We start from the raw sequence: 19,364 nt of genomic DNA on the forward strand, positions 1-19,364 counted from the left end.
TCCGCTTTGGATACGTTGTTTTGTGGTGTTCCACTTCAAGGATAGATCACTTTCTGCATTATTTCCAAACCAATTAGCATGGCTTCAGATCTCGATCATAGGTATGGGTACGAAATTTGGTATTTGTTTTATGAAGTCAGGTTAAGTCTAAGAAGGGATAATAATTAAATTTAAATGGGACAATCTTAACAGAAGCTGAAGACAATGGTGGTGGGTGATAAGGCCCCATGTTTTAAAAGGAAAAATTAGTGCCTCAACAAGAAGACATGACTTCACAACCAAAATCCATATTTATTGTCTCGAAGTGCCTTTGTTTTTTCTTTCATTTTTTGCAAAGAGCACAACCAACTCAAATCAAGACCATAGGGTTGGGAATTAAATGGTTGTTGTTCTCTCTGTCGGATCCAACAATCCTCTATTGTAATCAATAGGGTCTCGGTTCGACCATTGTTGGGTCATCTGATGCCAACGGTTAACGAAAAAAGACATTTTCTTACATAAATTAGGCACAAAAACAATTCAATGCACGAGATGGGGAAGTAACCAGTGATAGGAAGTTGCCAGTGAATTAGTGGAAAATTTTTATATTATTTAATAACGGTTCAGATTAAATTAATAAATTAATTGTATTATTTCTATAAGCGTTCAACCAAGCTAATCTCATGGCGTTCAGCCACACTTATGCCCAATTTGTTTATTCTGTTTTAACTCATCACTTTTGACTTGGGCTGGGCTTTTTAAGCCCAAGTCAAGTCTTGGCCTGATTTAGGCCTCACGGGGTATCTCAGATGCATTTATCTCAATGTATGTATTCGATCAGATTGAGTAGGAGATGAACTTGAGGAGGAGGAGAAGAGAAGAAATGAAAAAATTCTATAGATGAGAGTGTTTACCCCTCCCTGCCCCCCCCCCCCCCCCAAGAAAAAAGAGAAGAAAAACGAAGAAGAATAAACAAAGATGTGTTTCTGGGCATATCATATGGATTTAAAGAGTTATCTATTTATTTATTATTTCTTTTAGAGGTAAAATGACAAAGGGGTTAAATGGTAACATTCTTGTTTCTTATGTTATTTGCATTGTTAAAAGAGAAATAGCCATCATCACGGTTGGTCCAAATGGTAAGCAGCTTGATCCGCTTAAGTAAGATTCCATTCGATATCAAAACCTTGTGGATGCAAAAAATTCCCGTTGGGAGACTCACCCACCATAGCTAGGTGTGCAACCCGGGTCGAACACCGCAATAGTCAAGGCAAAGCCTTGAAAACCGAGGTTGGCAACAAAAAAAAAAAAAAAAAAAGAAGAAATAGCTTAAATCATGCATGTTGTATTTGGGTCCATTTCTTGTATTTTTTCCCCCATATTTTTAGACGAATTGGAGCTTTGATTCATTTTTTTAGCGTAACTTGAAAAAGTCGGTATTTTTCAAAAAAAAAAGAAAAAAGAAAATACTTCTCTTGAAAAGGCTGAAGGACACGCTTGTCTATTTTACATTAAAACATAAACCTTTAGATTTTGAAACGTTACAACCTCGTTTATTTCCTGTTAAATTTGTCCTTTTTCTTATAGGAACAATGGAAGTGTTTAGAAAAAGGAAAATTTGTTTCTTATCTAAAAACAGGGAAGCTGAACTTAAAAGTTACCATATAACCCCTTAAGTGAGGGATGCAAAACAGAAATAAGAAGATACATATTACTAGAATGCTAATTATGAACAAACTCAAAGATATGATGGAATAAATAATATTATAGAACCATACCAACATATCTAAGTGCACAATTAATTGTTGCAGTTAGACAAAACACATTATTGAAATCTATTGCCCCTCATACAAGGCAAATACACACCTGTGACAACATAGTAATCAAGTAAAAAACAACAACTACATGATGTGATGAAGTTTGCGTATGGGCTACTCTGCACTCAATTTTTCCATCTTCTCATAGAGCTGGTCTGGCTTTGCATAGTCAAGCTTAGCAATCTGTTTCCCATTATTTATGAACAAGAAGGCCGGAGCTGCTTCAACATTGTTTTTACTAGCAACAGTCTGCAACCAACGACAGACAAGAGTTGCCATTGTTAATTAGAGCTAATTCAGAATTGAAGAAATGGTTTAAAAGGGAAATTAAGAAGCTTTCTCGATATATATATATACACACCTGGAAGTGTCGCATGTCTAACTGGAGTACTTTGATATTGGGGTACTCGATTGCCAAATCTCTCACGGTTGGAGATAGCTTGTGGGCTTGTGCACTCCATGGAGCTGTGAAGAAGGCCATCACCTGCAACAGATTAAAGAAGCTAGCCCAATGAGATAAAAAGAAAAACAATTCATTTCACAAGATCGAAGACTACAAAAAACTAACAGGGTTCGATCGGAGAGAGGAAAGGATACCTTGCCAGAACTCATGTTCTTATCCCACTCGCGCTGGTCGGAACAGATGATCACTTGCCCTGTCATTTTCTCTTCTCTTTTTTCTTGGGTGTAGATTTCTTCTTCTCTTCTCTCTCTGCAAGCTTTAAACACAACACAGGTAACCAGACAAAAGCACCAAAGTTAAGGAGATGTGGAACTAGAAATCACACATATATAGGCGTGTTTGAGAAGAGCTGGAAAAGCGTTTACAAAAGGTACGCGCTTTAAGTATTCCAGATACAGAAGAATAATTGAAAGGTTAGCAACATGCATTACCGGGAAACTTCCTTCCTTCCGAGTAACAGCAAAATATTTTCCTGACCTCACGTATCCACATAGGGTTGGCACTTGACAATCAACTTTGGTTTACCTTTTTTTGAGAACCTTACAAACCACATCATATCCTTTATCTCTTCTTTTCCTTGAAGGTTTTGAAGAGAATAAAGGAGATTCTATGTGTATCAAAATTGTTTTTTTCATTGAACCAAACTTCCCTCACCTTATCATGCGGTATGATACTAACCTCTCTCTTCTTCTTCTTTTCCAACCAAATTTTCTGTGCTTTTATGCATGTCGGTCATAAAATAGCTTAAAGTTTCAAAGAGAGGATTTTGCTTCGGTTAAGCATTGGTTTTGACTGTCGGATCAAAATTTCAATCTAGATTAAACTTCAAAAAATAAAAATAGAGATCGAGAAAAGCTGTCAACTTTTGAGAAAAGTGGTGCCGTGGAGATAAGGGGGAATAATAAGATATTTATCCCTTACCGAAGAGAGAATCAAACAAACCTCTATGAAGGACTTTGGAAAATGCTCTTCATCAACTAGTGGCCATCATCATGTAAAGGCAAAAAGTAAAGTATCTGAGGCATGGGATTTTCTTATGTTATGTGATCGACCAAGATGTTTACAAGAGAAAAAAAAAAATATAGATTGTTTAAAATAGCCTCATCTGAAGGGCGAAAGAACAAAAAAAAATGAAATATTTAAACTTTATAAGTTTATCTTAGATTCTCTTCAATGAAAGAAAACCCATGTAAATATGTGAGTTATTTTATCCGCAGGGTAGGCAAAAATAGTACCAGATGAGGTTTACAATAAGAAAAATAAATCCAACTTTTAGATTTCATTAAATATAATAAAAATAAAATATTCCACGCCTTTTATTCTGTCAAACAAAGAATAAGCAGGAAACCAACGGGAGTTGGTCCAAGTGGTAAGCAGCTTGGTCCGCTTAAGCAAGGTTCTGGTATTGAAATCTTGTGGATGCAAAAAAACCCTGCTGGAAGACTCACCCACCATAGCCAGGTGTGCGACCTGTGTCCAACACCGGATTAGTCAAGGCTTATTAACCGGGATTGGCAAAAAAAAAAAGAATAAGCAAACGGAATTTTCTTTCTTGCGAAAGAGAAAGAAAAGAAAAGAAGAATAAGCAGGATCTCAATTATCTGTTGAGGAATTTTCTTTTGTTGCCGAAAGAGCAAATGGTCAGCAACAACAGTGTGTGAAAAGAGTAAAATTGCGCAGCACCAGTAGCAAACGGTCAAGATAATTTTGATCTTGACCGTTCCTATTTTTTAAAAATATGTTTTATTATTTTTGAGAAATACTAACATTACGTGGTGATGCCTGGACTTGCTGAGTTGCATTCGCGAGAACAACCGACCTTCACAAGTCAAAGAACCATTTATACTAATGGATTGGGCCCCCAATAAGCAACATATTGGGCTGGGCCTACTAGGTAAGCCTTCACTTTGATCTATGGGCTGGGCTCAAGCACAATTTGTGGTCCATAGATAGAGAGGCATCCAAATTAATTCTTATGTTTAAAATTGTTTAGAACAGAGCCTGAAGCCGAGCCGCTGAAGGCTGAGCCAAGAAGTTAAATCACAATTTTCAAGTGATAAGTTTAAAAGCTTGATTTCCGGTTGTCGACATGGTGCTTGTGCAGTTGTGCTTCTCTTCTCTTTTCATGGCTCAAACTTCAAACTCATTGATGATTTCACAGCTCGACTTTGTACGTCAACATTTAATGGTAGCATCGCTAATTAATTACCGGACCCATTTTTCTATTCTGACTAGCTAGCTCTAGCTCCCTTTGGACTCTTTTTCTTTTATTTTTCATTTACTTATTATTAATAATGTAATACCTACAACCTTTGAGCGACATGCATTTGAGGTGAACATCATTAATTTTCAGAATAAATGAAAAGAAAATTGCTTTTGTTTTCTCTCTCCGACTCATTTCTATATTAAAATTTGATTCAGAAACTTTGTAACTATAAAGCGATGTATAGCACAATGTCTAATTTGCGTTTTTTTTTAGCATTTTTTTTTTTATGAATTATGATAAAACAAGGGAGTCAATGACTCAAAGAGAAACTAAAAAGAAGCATCCTCACAATCCGCCTGAAGGATCTCCTCCAACCCGTAGGGAACATCTTGAAAGAACATCCAAGAGCACTCCAAATCGAATGGAAACTTAGACATCCAATCAATAGCCTTATTAGCAGCATGTCCAACATATACGCATTGCGTACTCACCATCTCATGTAGCAAAACACCAATTCGCTCAACTAAACGACCAAACTTCTCACAATCCACACAACATGGATCAAAAAACTCTATTGCTTTCCGGAAATCCGATTCGAGCTGTAACGGTAGGAGATGACTACTCACCGCCAAGCTCCAAACCTTGGCAAATGGCTTCAAGTTCTGCTTCAAGGACACAACTTGACCGAACCCTTCTAACAAAACCACCAATAAAGATATACTATGGAAGCTATTTATTTTATTAGAAGACTTACGGAAAAAAATATTGAGTGTAGGAAAAACTTTTATGTAGTTCTTATTGACCTAAAAAACCTTGTGATAGAGTTCCAAGAATATTAATTTGACAAGTAATAAAGAAAATAATTGCAAGTAAATATGTGGATGAGTGTGAGTGAAGCCGAATTTTTTGAAGAGTATCATGCTTCTAGAGTCCATGATGATCTTAAGGTCATTCATCTCTGCAAACGTGAGAGGAAGAAGGAAGAGAGACAAGACAATGAGCTCATTCATTCTCTAGCATTCCATTCTACCCCTGGCCTTAACATGGATAATAGATATCCAAGAAATAAGGATTTGAAATCATTAGAATTAGGGGTTTTGTGTTGTAAATTCTAAAACTATTAAACACTTGAATATAAGAGTAAAAGTTATATTTACAACATAACCCCTGCTATTTAATTTCAAACCATCCGATTCCTTTATTAAAATATGGCAAAATCTGGGCCTTAACTACATGCTACCATTATTTGCTTGCAAAATCAATTTCAATGGAGTTTTTGGATATTTTGGATGGTGAAACAATGGCAGTTCATGAAGGGCTTAGGGAAGCATTAGAGCTGGGCATCTTGATAGTTTTGATTGAAGCAAACAACAATGAACTGATCTCAATCCTAAATTACAGCAACAAACAGGTTCCTTTAATTGCTCAGCCTATAGTTTATGATGTTATTTTTCTAGGTTCTTAATTTGAGAATTGTAATTTTCTTTTATGTTCTTAGAATGGCTAATATTTTAGCTGATAAACTAGCAAAATGTGGCCTTGATGATTCCGAGCTCGACATTATGGCTGGCAACTGAATGACTTTTTGCTGTCACCATGGGCTTGTCTCGATTCTCTCTTCAAATAAACTTTATACCCAAAAAAAAAAAACTACATGCTGCAGGGCTGCAAGGCATTCAGTGGCTGGATAGCTAGACAGACACCTTGCCCAGATGCTGAGGATTTGGGGCCGTTTATTGAACATGGTGGGTGGTGCCAGCAGTAAAAATGGTGAAATTTGGATTTGAACAACCAATAAGCACATTTCCCGGGGCTCAAGGGTCAAAGAGATTCCTCAGAGGCGTGAGACCAAAGGCTGGCAAAGGCAGCAGGGCCGCGACGGCTCCACACGACCACACCCAACCATCTTCTTCTTCGCTCACTCACCCAGCAAACCCGTACGCTTTCAAATTCTATTTCTAAGTCTGGTCTTTGGCTCTTTTTGAATTCCTCTTCTGTTCCCGACTTTCCAAGCTGCATGTGTGCTTGGTCTGTCTGACTGACTGGGTATCTAACAACCATTACTTTTATCTACTTTACATATCTCAATGTTGTCTTCTTCTTCTGCACAGACTCCTTTCTTCCTTTGCTTTGCTTCCCTTTGATTTGTTGGGAATCTTCATGCTTTTGTTACCAGAAAACCATATGGTTTAGTTTCTACAGACAAGTAGCTAAAAAGTCAAGGTTGGTGCCTGGATGGGTGAGAAAGCTTGTCGTTTTCAGTTTTAGTTTCAGTGCATCATCTCTTCCCCTCCTCAGTTTCATTCTCCTTCTATTCTTCTATTCTTTCTTTTTCTGTTAGTTGGGTCCAGTGGTGCTTGCTCTCTTTGTTTATTAGCTTATCCCTCGGTATGAATTATTCTTCTATTCTCCCTGTCTCACTTGTTGACTGAATCTTAATTAAAAGAAACTCAAAATCAAACCTGAGCCCATCCCTCTGAATCAGTTCCTTTAATACTTAATTAAACCTTTGTATTATATCATATTAATAATATTTATCATGCATTAATTAAGATCTTTTTATATTCTTTTATCTAATAATTAATGATTATACTAGGGTGGCTCTATTTTGATTTATAATTAACACCATTTTAAGAGAAGTAAGAGAGAGTTGTTGAGCTTTCATCTGGCTGGTTAGATTTCTATATCCAAAGCTATAAATAAATCCTGCAAATGTTAAGGTCTTGGCCCATTCATGTTACTTGTTTGCATCATGGGTTGCAATATGATAATGTTTTAAAGTGCTTCCAAGAAGGAACCAATGAACTTTGTAAAGGAGGGAAAGAGGCTCCGTTGAATTAATGAAAAAGATCTTTAGGGAACCATCTCTTTCGAAGAATAATAAGTATTAAAATTTTTGAGAATACAGGTCTATCACTTTAACTTTTAATTTTTCCTTTGAACCATAAGTAACGAAAAGAGAAAGAAAATAAAGGCAAAAAAGAGCACTTCTCTTTCATTCATTTTCATGAGGAAGAGCGCTCAATAATTATAAAAACAGTGACAATAACTTTTGCTTGTTTTATAAGTTATGACAAAGTGAAAAACAAAAAATTATTGAAAAAGTGACGAGTACCTGGAATTGTTTGGCTTGAAAGCATATACCTTTTGAACTAAATTGATAGCGATTTTTTAACTGATTTTTGAATGGTTCTTCAATTCTTGTAATTCTACTTTATTATTTGTCAAAACTATCACGGTTAAGATGAAGTGTCGGTTTGTATCATTTTAGATTATGGCCTTTTATATGTATGTTGATGATTTAAGGCATAAATGTAGCTGAACAGCTGTGTAAATAAATCTTTCTATTAAATCTGAACCATTTATGATGGACGGCTCAGATTTAATTCCATCAAATTTAATGTTAAGATTTCTAGAATAGTTCAGCCAAGCAATTTACACAACTTTTCAGCCACCTCCTTCTCATGATTTAAAACTTTCTTGTTTAACACAATAGAGCATTGAATGAAATTCTTTTTTAAAGAACAACAATATATTTCTAAGTTTGATTTAGATTAGTTCATTTCTTTATTCTTTGTCGGTTGGTTTTATTTTGAGGTGAAACTACAGGTTATGGGGGCCATCCCTCCCTCGACTTTCTTGAGAAGTCTCCTCTTCTTCTTAGGTTTTTGAAATTTTCTCTTTAGCCCTTTTTCATGTATGAAATATTCGCACTTGCCTCTTTCTCTCTCAATCTTTTGAAAACTTCCACCTGGCCATCTTTGCATGTGTGAAATATCAATACATGACCTTCTTGAATAGAGAAAACTTTGTATTTTATATGAAATAGCAGTAGATGGTCTTCTTCAGTGTTAAATCTCAACTCTGCTCCTAGTTTTATTGGTCTGACCAATTCAAGCTGCAATTTGACACCCCTAGTATTATTGATCTAACATTAATCACAATAATCACAATAGAATTAACACATTTTTTAGGGTTAGAACAATCCACATTTTGTGAAAAAAAGAACAAATATTTGAGCACATCCAACAAATATCTAAAATTCACTACTGCTTAGTAGCTGGGGAATTCTTACCAATAAAAAACCCAGCTTGAGAATTATATCAGGTGCTTCTGAACCATCAGAGTTCATGATTCCTGCAATTGATTTGAAATTTCTGATCTCACTCTCACTGACACGACGTAACATGTTACATGGAACTTTTCCATTGAAACATATGAATGGATTTTGTCTTCTATTAAAATCAAATTTTGTTATTTTTTAATCGTGACAAAATGCATTAATTTTGTAATATTAAAAATTTGTGGTATGGGTAGTTTCGACATTCCACAGACATGTGAAGATAAGAGTCATTTAAGGACACATTTAACGGCGAGTGTTGCTTCATTATTTCTTTTGACCGTGTCTGTCTGTCTCTCTGTCTTGAGTTCTTTCTTTCCCTCTACTCTCCTTCTGTTTGTATTCTATCCAGCAAGTCACTCCAAAATGTGATCCAGATTTCCATTTCAATTGCTTGACAGAGCAAAAGAAGAAATCTGATCTTGTTGACGTTAATGGCGACTGCTTGGGTCAAATCGTTACAATGTAAGTCAAGAGCTTTTGATGATGTTTACCACCCAAGTGGTGGTAAGCACCTCAATCATCTGCTAGCTTCTACGAGTTGCAGAAAAAAAATTCAGAATCTTAAAGATGTGATCGACACCAACACGAAGAAGCCCAGAAAATCAAACCCATCATCGCCCATTCCACGAAGAAGTAGTTCCAGGAATTCGGGACAGATTAGAGGCGACGCAGGTTCGAACCCAACGAACCGTGTCCGACGGAGTGCCTCCTTACGTACTGCAAGAACGCCGGAATCTTTCTTTCCGACGTTGACGGAGTTGTCGGAGGGGCACCCATCTCGCAACGTTGTGGAGATAATATTCCACACGAGCTGGTCACCTAAGGTGTTCTCGGGTCGGGTCGAGATGATGTTCAAGATCCAACACCTGCCTAAGACGGTGGCCCGATTTGAGGAGTATAGAGAGATGGTGAAGTCTCACGCCGCCGCCGCCGGCGGCACTGGCGGCGGTGCCGGAAGCGGCTGTAATAGTAGGGAAGATGATGCACGGTGCGTCGCAGATGGGAACGAAATGATGAGGTTTCACTGCTTGGGTCCCACCACAGGAATGATCTACGACGTTGGTGGGATGTGTACATTTACCGGCAGCATAGATGCGACGATACGTACGTTTTCCGGCAGTGGAGTGGCTCACGAGAACGCCGGTGGAGGTAAAGGACGGAGGGCTATGTTAGTGTGCCGCGTCATTGCAGGTAGGGTGTGTAAGCAGCTTGAACTTGACTCGTTTTTGGAAGGCCGAGTTGGGTTTGACTCGGTGAATGGGGACAATGGTGAGCTCCTTGTATATGATTCACGAGCTGTATTGCCCTGTTTCCTTGTCATCTACAAACTATAGAATTTAAAAAACAGAGAGGAAAAAAGGGGGAAAAAAATGTTCAATGTTCTTGTATTTATCAACTCATTTTGCTTATCTTGTATTGAGTTGAAAAATACTTCAACATTTAATTATTGTTACTCCACTTTGCTTCATCAAAGGTTTTTGAATTGTTTATCATCTTCTTCTTCTAGGGGATTTGGGTGGGATGAATTAGCTCTCCTGATAAGATTTAAGTTAATGATTTGAGTTTTGATTGAAACTCTGCAACTCGAAGGAGATAGCTCATGGAGTTATATTTTAATTGGGCTCTCTCCTCTCTGTACATGTGTGTTTGTATTGGGTTACTTTCAGGCAGCAATGGAATAGTCCATAGTTTGCAAGTTGTGAAATGTATAAAGAGTAAAGGGTCCTACCTCTTTGATTTCTGTTTGTCTATATTATGCAGTGGTGTCCAGATTTGATGATGAAATCAGAGTCGCGATTCACGGGCTGTATTTTCTACTTTTCCAAAACTAAGGAAACAGACTCGATGGTTTCTGGTGTGTTAGGTGAGATTCATTTTCTTGTTGGTATTTCATCCAAGTTCCAAGTTCACATGCGAAATGCTACCCAAACTAGAACCCACATACCATCCAAGATTCATCTCCGTCGGAAAGAAAAACCCAGAAAAGAATTTGACGGTCACATCAGATTAGGTGTGACCATAAGGTGTCATGGCTCATGAAGGTTAATGTTGATCTCTTTCTCACCTGGGAACAGAGATCATATCCTAAGGCGTGTGAAGGCATGATTCTTCATGGTTGTGGCTTAATTCACGAAAAACCAGAGAAAGAGATTCAGTGCTTGATATAAGTCACAACATCTGCCTAACTAAATGAAATGTGGCATTTTGATTATCATGTTCTGTGCACATGCTTCATGGTTCATTGTCGCCATGGAAGCCCTACAATACAGTTAATCAGTAATGACTAAATACATAAATTATTTTCTTCAGGTCCTCAAGCAATCTTCTTGCTGTTCTGATTTTTTTTTTTTTTTTTTTTTTAAACAGCACTTCTTTTAAATAATTAAAAAGTACAAACGCATAGTACCAAAGTTCACGGGGCGGCTGCCCTGTCGCGGGCCGGATAGGGTTGGGTCCCCTGCGCCCTTCCCTGCACCCCCGGGGGGTCCCCCCGGGGCCCACCCACATAGGGGAACCTACAAAAGAGACAAATGAATGATAAGAAAGAGATTTGTGATTGATAAGATTGTCCATTAACTTAGGTGTGCCCCGGTGTCAAGAATATCGTATCAATCAAGAGATCTTAAGAGACCTATCAATATGATGCATATCGACTGTGTCCAATATGTGAGTCCATATAAACACATATCTAGTAGTATCATACCGAATCGCGGATTGCACAAAGATGTATTGGCCAAAGGATAAAGTAATGCACGTAAAGTCGTAAACACAATACCTCAAGGCATATTGAGTATAAACTCCCGAGAGTTGAACAAAAAGAGAAAATGCTACCAAACTATCAAGCAAACTTAAACTTTTTTTTCTCTTTCATATTTATGATATATAATAATGCGCCAATAACAAAGGATTAGGAAAACCACCAACTAATGTTTTGAAGGAAAAACTGGAAACAATGATAAACGTTTGGAAATGGAATCCACCAATAACATCTCTTCCCATGTACAGAACGATCAAAGTATTCACTGGAGATGCACTAAAACCATGTTGACGCCTCTAGTGAGATTCCAGAAGGGTAAACAATGGCTTGCCCTTCAGTCGTTCACGACCCTGCAGGCATCAGACCACAGATCCACAACCTTAATATCATAAAATTCTAAATTTCTGCAATTCTAAGCTCATAGGGAAATGCAAAATCTAGCATTAAGGTGAATGAAATATTAGGGGGAACCTCTATCAAAATTGAGCACAGAACTTGCACTCATTTGAGGCTTCAGGAAGATATCCTCAAATTAGATCATTTTAAAGGAATCTGAACTTTGTTTGCCACACTAAAGACTTTGCAAAGGGAAATGCTTTCTGATATCATAACCACAATGCCTTGATCTAAGAGCAAAAAGTGTATCTACCCATCAAACTCGATACCCTCCCCCCACCTTGATGAGAGGCTGTTCAGCAGATGGATGATAATTCAACCTGCACCGGGCTTTTTCATTATTGTTTGGTTGTTGCCCTCATATCTAGGGCTGCTCACTTGTAATGGCACCTCCAATGCCAAGCCAATTCATGCCAGGAAGGGGTGCCTATATTTGTAGTGTTATCAGTTTTATATCTCAAATCCAGGTATTATAAATCCTTCAATATAGAGTTGAAACAACCAGGCCAAGACCCATCAATCTATGTACTGAAGAAAACTGCACAATTGGACAAGGAGAATATGATGCACACAAACCTTCAAATCTGGTAGTTCAATCACGCATGCACATTCAATAACTTCTGCCCCAGCACGCTCTGGGAAAGGAAAAAAAATCAATCTCTAAGTCAATCACAACAAACCATGCATATTTCTCACACACAGACCAACACAAAACCAGCAGACAGAGGACCATGTAATGCAATGTCTTTAGACAGGGATTAAAGAAGAGAGACACACAAGACCTACTTAGGCTTTCCCTTCCCCTAATATCTGACACTGCAGATGTTACTGGAACCAAACTTTCATGCACCACTAAAAACCACAAATGGAATATTAACAGCTCATACAGCAAGTTTCAGCCCAAACAGAGTTGAATAACAAGTAGACTTCCTTATTATCAAGGGGAAATGCAAATAAATGTGGGAGAATATGGTTGAATCTGGCTCAGCAGTTTGACATCCAGCAACCCAAGCCCATGAACCGTCCATCCAGCAGCTGGAGAGACGTAAAATAAAGTTTGCTGTTGTGCTCTCGAGTACTTATCAAGAATATACAGTAAATTTCTATCAACATTTCTTGATACATGTGACATAGTAAGATAAGCTAAGATGAATATGCATGAACAAATCATAAGCTAACCTATAGATTTTAAAACCTCGTCTATAGGGCTTTCATATTGAGTGAAAAATGAGAAAAGAGGAAGTATTATCAGGTACATCTACTGGACTTGGACCACAGGCAGCCACCTATTCCTCCCCATGAAGCCAATCAAGGGTAACATAATAACCCGTGGCACAGACAAATCATCTCAGTTCCTTGCCTAAGTCACAGTTTAGAATGTTTTGTGGGATTTTCTATATTAATGAAAATTATATAATGGCACAGAGAGAATACTGACCGAGTAAATTCATTGCTGCACAAAGTGTACCACCGGTAGCTACCAAATCATCAACTACCAAAGCATGGTCACCTGGTCCAACTGCTCCAATATGCATTTGTAGACAATCTCTTCCATATTCCAAGACGTATTCTTCTGAAATAACTTCACCTGCGACACAAATTAATTCATACAAACTCAAAATGTTGAATATTTATAATTGTTTAAGAAAACATGCTAGTGGGTTAGATAAGTCCATCATCCATGCACTAATAAAACAATATCAAGTGCTACTCAGCAAACTTGGGGTATTATAATTTATGAATGCCAGACCACAACCTGCGAAATTGTGTTCATCGATAACTAGGCCTCTCATTTGCTTGATTCAACTAGGAACAGGATTCAGTCCACATAATGGCAACCCAACTAATTCTCTTAGAAGAATTTGATAAACTTGAAAATCATGTCAAATGTGCACAGAAGTAATGGTTAAATAAGAAATCCTGATAAAAGGTCAATTTTATTTGGATAAATATGAGTTTTGCTCTAACTGTCAATGACAATTGGCATACAAATGAAAGGCCTAAGAAAATAAGTTGATACAGCAACACAGAACAGAAATTATGAGGAATAAGAAAGAGGTAAACCACATTGCACAGTAGGAACCAGCTGAGTTTCAAAACATAGAGACCAAAACAGTGCAAAACCATAGCAGAGTAAATTTTACAAAATATCATCAAAACATACTTTTGATGAAGTTACAGATTATACAATTCTAAACCAACAGTCTGATACTGTGCATACTGAGACAAACAGTTCATCCCATGGTGAAATCATCAAAATGCTTTTGAAAAAAAATACATGAAATGGCTAAAGGATTAGAACAAAGGATTCCCCTGATCAGTTGAATCCCAGTCCTTACAAGTTATAACCCTTTCAAACCATGTAAAATTTATAGCATCTATGTTGTTAAATGTTGGAAAATAAAGTAAACTGATAAAAATAAATCAAATAAAATGAAACCAACAACAACATCAAGATCTTGCCACATTAGGTAATTATTATTATTAGCTTATGTGGTGAGGCACACTGTACACCTTAGGCTCAAAGAGCCTTCTCCCATATTTTTTTGTTGTTGTTATATACATCAATAGCTCTGAGGTTTCTGGCATGTCTCTTCTAATTCGGCCTAATATTTCAGTATGTACTGTTTACATGCTCAGTGTTACCACCTACTTAGATAGAAAATTCCAGTCATTAAATTATTTTAAGGAAAAATAATCTTAAGAATGATAAATATGATAGTGCATAATGAACAACCACTTTGAACTGTTGGGGAATCTGGCAGGCAAGGGTTTAGGAACTATGTGGCATGTAGCTGCAACCTCTAGAAAATTCATAGTACATATACAACAAATGAATCATACCAGGCAATTTCTTAGGTTTCCGCAAAGGAACGAACTTCGCTCCAATAGCCAATGCAATGGGAGGACCAAAAAAGAAGCCGCGAGCTTCAATCCCTGAGACAAACAGAATAACTCTGAGAACAATATGCATGATGCTGTTGTTCTGGAAATTTTAAAATCAGCGAAAAAAACATACCAGCCAATTGAAAATTGTAAAATTGCATATAGATACATAAGCAAATAAGTAATGTCCCTTTGGATTGGTACAGAGTGGATGTGCAAATATAATGATATAGCAAAATTAGGCCACAGACTGCTAATTTAACAAAATTAGTATCTGGTAAATAGCATATCATGATTGTTTGCAATTGATTTATGACAATGCATGACACATTGGATAAAGAATACACAAATGCATCAATAAAATGCAAATTGTAGCTCACCGAAGCAAGTTTTGCAGACCATATTCAACACTGCAAGCAGGCCCGTAGTGGCTCAAAAGAAATCACTATGCCTTATAAGATCAATATCCAACCAAAAACAATTCTTGTCCAAATAATACATAAATGAGGAAATTGATAAATAAAAATCATCCAAACAAATACAGCAGAGCCAAACACATACAAAATAATAATAATAATCAGAAGACAACGAAGACTGAAATTTAATAAAATGACTCTAGGCTGCTGCAGCATGTGGCCGTAATTCAACGTATCTGAACCATGCACCCAGCACTCATATGGACAGTCAGAAATATTTAAGACAGAATAAATACTAACATGTCTGTAGTTTTTGAGCATACGACTGAATTCAGAATGATAAGCTTATTTGAAATATCACATTATTTATGCTTTGATGTTTCACTACACTTTTTAACAGAAAATAAAAATTTTGATCGAACAGGATGCAACTTGGCTTACTTTTCTTGACACCGGGTATTCTTACATAAGTTTCATAAATTATATTGTTAATTCTGAAGGCAAACTATAATTTCCAATAGCATAATTCGACACAACAACCAAATACATTCCATGGGATTTGTAAGCAACAGTCACAATTGGGACCGGACAAATCATATTGAAAACATAGAGAAAGAAAGAACACAGGAACACTAACAGTGATATCCATCATGAAAGTTCCAACTCTAAAATCGACACCATCTCACATTTCATGCAGCAAGTAGGCCCAAAATAAAATAAAACTCCGTCACCAATGACTGATAGAACTTCCTAGGAAGCCAATCTATATACCAACAAAGACAAAGATCACCAGCACCCAAAGTCCACATTGAACAAAGCTAAAATAAAAAGTGGTCTAACTTTTTCTTAAATTTGTTCAATAGTTGTGACGGTCAGTTTCAACAAATCAACTGTCAGGGAACCCAGACAAAACCAGATACAACTGAACAAACTCCATCCACCAAACTCGGTCATAATCTCCGTAACAATAATATATCATTCTAAGCAGTACTTGAATCTGCAAAAAAAACACAAGAGAAATGATACCAAAGGAAGACTTGAAACAAGGTCTGAATCGAATCTTGGATAAAAATCACCAGGAAAGAAAAATCCCATTAACTGGGCCAAGAACAGTTCCAAGCTGAACATGCACGAAAGTGGGGCCACCATAGCAATTTTGGTGGCAACCATTACTCATCGTCGCCCGCTAGAAACCGTGCAAATAGGATCAAACCCACAGTTCAAAAGTGCATTGTAAGGCAACGAAAACTTCAGAGCTGATACTCGATAACACAGCCCACTAGTAGAATTCATAGTCAAAACACTATCACTCGATGACATAGTCACAGCCATAAAAAAAAGAAAGAAAAAATAATAATAACCCAAAAAGCATTCAGAAAGACTTCTCTAAACTTCTGCAATAACAGTAACGAAGAAAAAAAGGAAACATTTTGTGTTCATCGACCAACTTTGCTCGAAAAGAAGGACCCACCACCCAATAAAAGTACTAAGCAAACCCAAAATGTAAACGTCAGAGCAAATGCACCCAGCACACAACAAGATACACTAAACAAATCCAGCATTTGGAAAAAAAAAAATATCAAAACAAATAGAAATACCACTATAGGATAAGGAGAAAACAACCCGTTTACCTGCAACAACAGTTATGTTCTTCCCTCTGTACCTTTCGACGAACATATCTACAGCGTTCTTGAACGCCTTCGGATCAAGTAGCAGAGTCGTGATGTCCTTAAACATGAAACCTGCCATTTGACCACCATGAAATAATCAGGAAATGTCTCCTCAGCGAACACTGAAACCAAAATTGCCTGTTTGGGCATCATTAAACTGTACAGAAAGTTGCATTTTATGCTTTCGAACAGAGGAATCGAAACCAAATATGATTTAAAACCACTTCCCCAATCAAGTACTATAAAATTTAATTTACAAGGTTACAAGACAGACAGAAGAAATTAATGAAACCTGGTTTAGGGAAATTGGGTACAACGCGGATTCTATTTTTGATGCTATTGATACGAGGGTCTTCCTCCTTGCAACCTGACATTGTAGATTCACAGAACAACCAAAACCAAAAGGAAGCTTCTTTCTCTCCTCTCTGTGTGCGTCTCTCTCTCTCTCTCTCCTTCTCCCTTTGTGAGTGTGTTCTGTGTAGCAGTTAAAAGGAGACTCTGCTTGACAACAGCATATCCCGTCTGTGATTATTAAAAGGCGAAGCAGAGGCCAGAGAGGGAAAAGAGTTTTAGAGAGATTAAAAAATCGACTTGAAAAGAGAGAAAGAGAGAGAAGAACAGTAGGGAGAAAGCGAGAGGGTAACGTATTATATTTATAGCGAGGAAGTGCAGGGAGATTAGGTGGCAGCTCTGGTTCAGTATTGCATCCAACGGTGAAAAGTAATTTGAATTCAAACTGAAATGGCGTAGATCTCAATAGATCAGAATCTTAGCATTACGAAACGGTCCAGTAGATTTGCATTTCAGTTCCTTTCCTTCATTAATGGCCGAATTAACGACAGCTCTTAACAGCTAATATTGCCCTTTGAATTCTTTTATTCCAAATACGTCCCCCTCTCAACCTAAGAGAAACCTTATTTCCCGCGATGTGGAGTTATCGACTTATCGTGGACTGTTTGTGAATATTCCCCAAATACACGCGCGGACTTTGCCAGACTGGCATTCTGCCAGCCGTAGGATGAGAATCCGAGGAAGGACATTCAAGATTTCTTACATGTGGGTCCCTTTTTGGTCAGCTGCCTTGCCTAATCACTTGTTTTATCAATATTTTTCGGATATTAAGAGGAGAATAAAAAAAGCCAGCTAAACCAATGAAAACGACAAGTTGTCCCCCAAAGAATTTGGAAATTAAATTATTATTTTTATTATTAGTCTGTGATTAGAGTCAGACTATATAATCATTGTATTGCTGTTCACTTAATTTAATTAATAACTCTTTGGCTGTAATCTCAAAGGTTGATGATCCTAGATTGTTAGGAAGACTCCAACTCAGCCTTTAGATTGGTGGGGCCGTTTTTTCTGTTGTCTTCTTCCTTCCGATGATTAGTTCTGAACGGTTTTAATTTGAATCGTTGTTTACGGTCACAAGGATATATTTTTCGCATTTTACAAATAATAATACATACATTCTTACATAAAAATCATAACTATGAGTTCCATATAATTCCATATGTTACCCACAAAACACCAAACAAAAAATCTTGAATTGCCCTATTTGCATTGGATATTAATGTCTAGTTTTTAATTTGAACCTCCTATTTAAGGAGATTGATTTGAATGCCAAGATTCTATGTGATATGCTGGTCCTATCTTTGTACTCTTATGGTCAGGCATGGTTTTTTCTCATTCATCTAGAGACTTGTGAAAAATAGAAATCTCATTCCATTTTAATGCTTGTGTGTGTTCCCTCCTCGCTGACCCACCATTTACTCCTCAGGGATAATCTGTCCTTGAAATCTTTTCAAGATCGCGTGAAAAGAAAGGATCCTCATCCACCCACTGCATGTTAAATGCTGAAATAGATCGCTGAGATAGAGATCGTTCAAGCATTGGTATGAAATCTTTTGAAAAGGTCTTCTGTGGTAATAGTTTTTGGGTGAGAAACAAAATCAATCTCGTATTGTAATAGTAAATAACACCCCCTTTTTTTGTTTGTTGTGAGAGAGTAAATAATGTTCAAGCAGTAATTAACAACAACGGAGTTGGTGAGTGCTTCAGTGCTTGCCCCACTCTCTCTCTCTCTCTCTCTCTCTCTCTGGGTTTTCGTTTTGTCGCTTTGAGTGTATCTAGGCAGGCTATGGTGACGAAGCTGAGGAAGGTTAGATAACAAGACTTGCAAAGCAAAAGAATAAAATATCACAGTCTTCAAGAATACAAGCCAAACAAGCCAAGCAGAGAACAGACCACGACATGAGGGACATGAGCTTCTGTGTTTATTTCTCTTTTTTCATTCTAGTCACTTTATTCTAAGTTGTTTGGCAGAGATTTGTTGTGGAAAGTTATTAAATAATGAAACGTGGTAGATGCAGGTTCTCAAGGTTCAGAACTTTGCGGGGGGAGGGGAGGGGAGGGTCCATGCCTCCATGGAAGGGAAGGAACAGATGAGAGAGAAGGCGAGAGAGCAATAAATATGGTGATCTTGACATATGAGGGAACTGAATGAGATTCCACCTAACATGCAATACTAAGATTTTTATTCCAAGCCCGTGAATTAAAAGTGCACTGAAACAAGATTTCTAGAATGGATTTTCTGGTTCTGACATTTAGATTTTGGCTTTTCTCTTGCTGCTGCTGCTGCTTTCTATGCAAA

The 19,364-nt window shown here is 37.3% G+C and overlaps 3 protein-coding genes across 4 annotated transcripts; 1 reads left to right on the forward strand and 2 right to left on the reverse strand.

Moving 5' to 3' along the window:
* Positions 1 to 1,726: 1,726 nt before the first annotated feature.
* Positions 1,727 to 2,572, reverse strand: LOC149013508 (thioredoxin H-type 1-like). Its single transcript, XM_089159554.1, has 3 exons — positions 2,394 to 2,572; positions 2,158 to 2,280; positions 1,727 to 2,045 (listed from the first exon to the last, which is right to left on the reverse strand). The coding sequence occupies exons 1-3, from the start codon at positions 2,457 to 2,459 to the stop codon at positions 1,911 to 1,913; spliced, it is 324 nt and encodes a 107-aa protein (XP_089015680.1). The 5' UTR covers positions 2,460 to 2,572; the 3' UTR covers positions 1,727 to 1,910.
* A 6,299-nt stretch (positions 2,573 to 8,871) lies between these two features.
* On the forward strand, positions 8,872 to 10,889 carry LOC149013509 (uncharacterized). 2 transcript variants are annotated; one of them, XM_089159106.1, is made up of 2 exons: positions 8,872 to 9,779; positions 10,350 to 10,889. In XM_089159106.1, the coding sequence occupies exons 1-2, from the start codon at positions 9,020 to 9,022 to the stop codon at positions 10,418 to 10,420; spliced, it is 831 nt and encodes a 276-aa protein (XP_089015232.1). In that variant the 5' UTR covers positions 8,872 to 9,019; the 3' UTR covers positions 10,421 to 10,889. The 2 variants fall into 2 exon arrangements, with proteins under 2 accessions (XP_089015232.1, XP_089015231.1); XM_089159105.1 differs by lacking the exon at positions 10,350 to 10,889 and having other exon boundaries at positions 8,872 to 10,343.
* A 431-nt stretch (positions 10,890 to 11,320) lies between these two features.
* Positions 11,321 to 17,320, reverse strand: LOC149013510 (adenine phosphoribosyltransferase 3-like). The gene is made up of 6 exons (XM_089158577.1): positions 17,007 to 17,320; positions 16,676 to 16,786; positions 14,587 to 14,679; positions 13,181 to 13,330; positions 12,319 to 12,377; positions 11,321 to 11,696 (listed from the first exon to the last, which is right to left on the reverse strand). Exons 1-6 carry the CDS (start codon positions 17,086 to 17,088, stop codon positions 11,643 to 11,645), a joined length of 549 nt encoding a protein of 182 aa, XP_089014703.1. The 5' UTR covers positions 17,089 to 17,320; the 3' UTR covers positions 11,321 to 11,642.
* Positions 17,321 to 19,364: the final 2,044 nt, after the last annotated feature.

The sequence above is a fragment of the Hakea prostrata genome, chromosome 6 (genome assembly GCF_041222555.1).
Source record: "Hakea prostrata isolate BN-2017 chromosome 6, UWA_Hpros_2, whole genome shotgun sequence".
NCBI lineage: Eukaryota > Viridiplantae > Streptophyta > Magnoliopsida > Proteales > Proteaceae > Hakea > Hakea prostrata.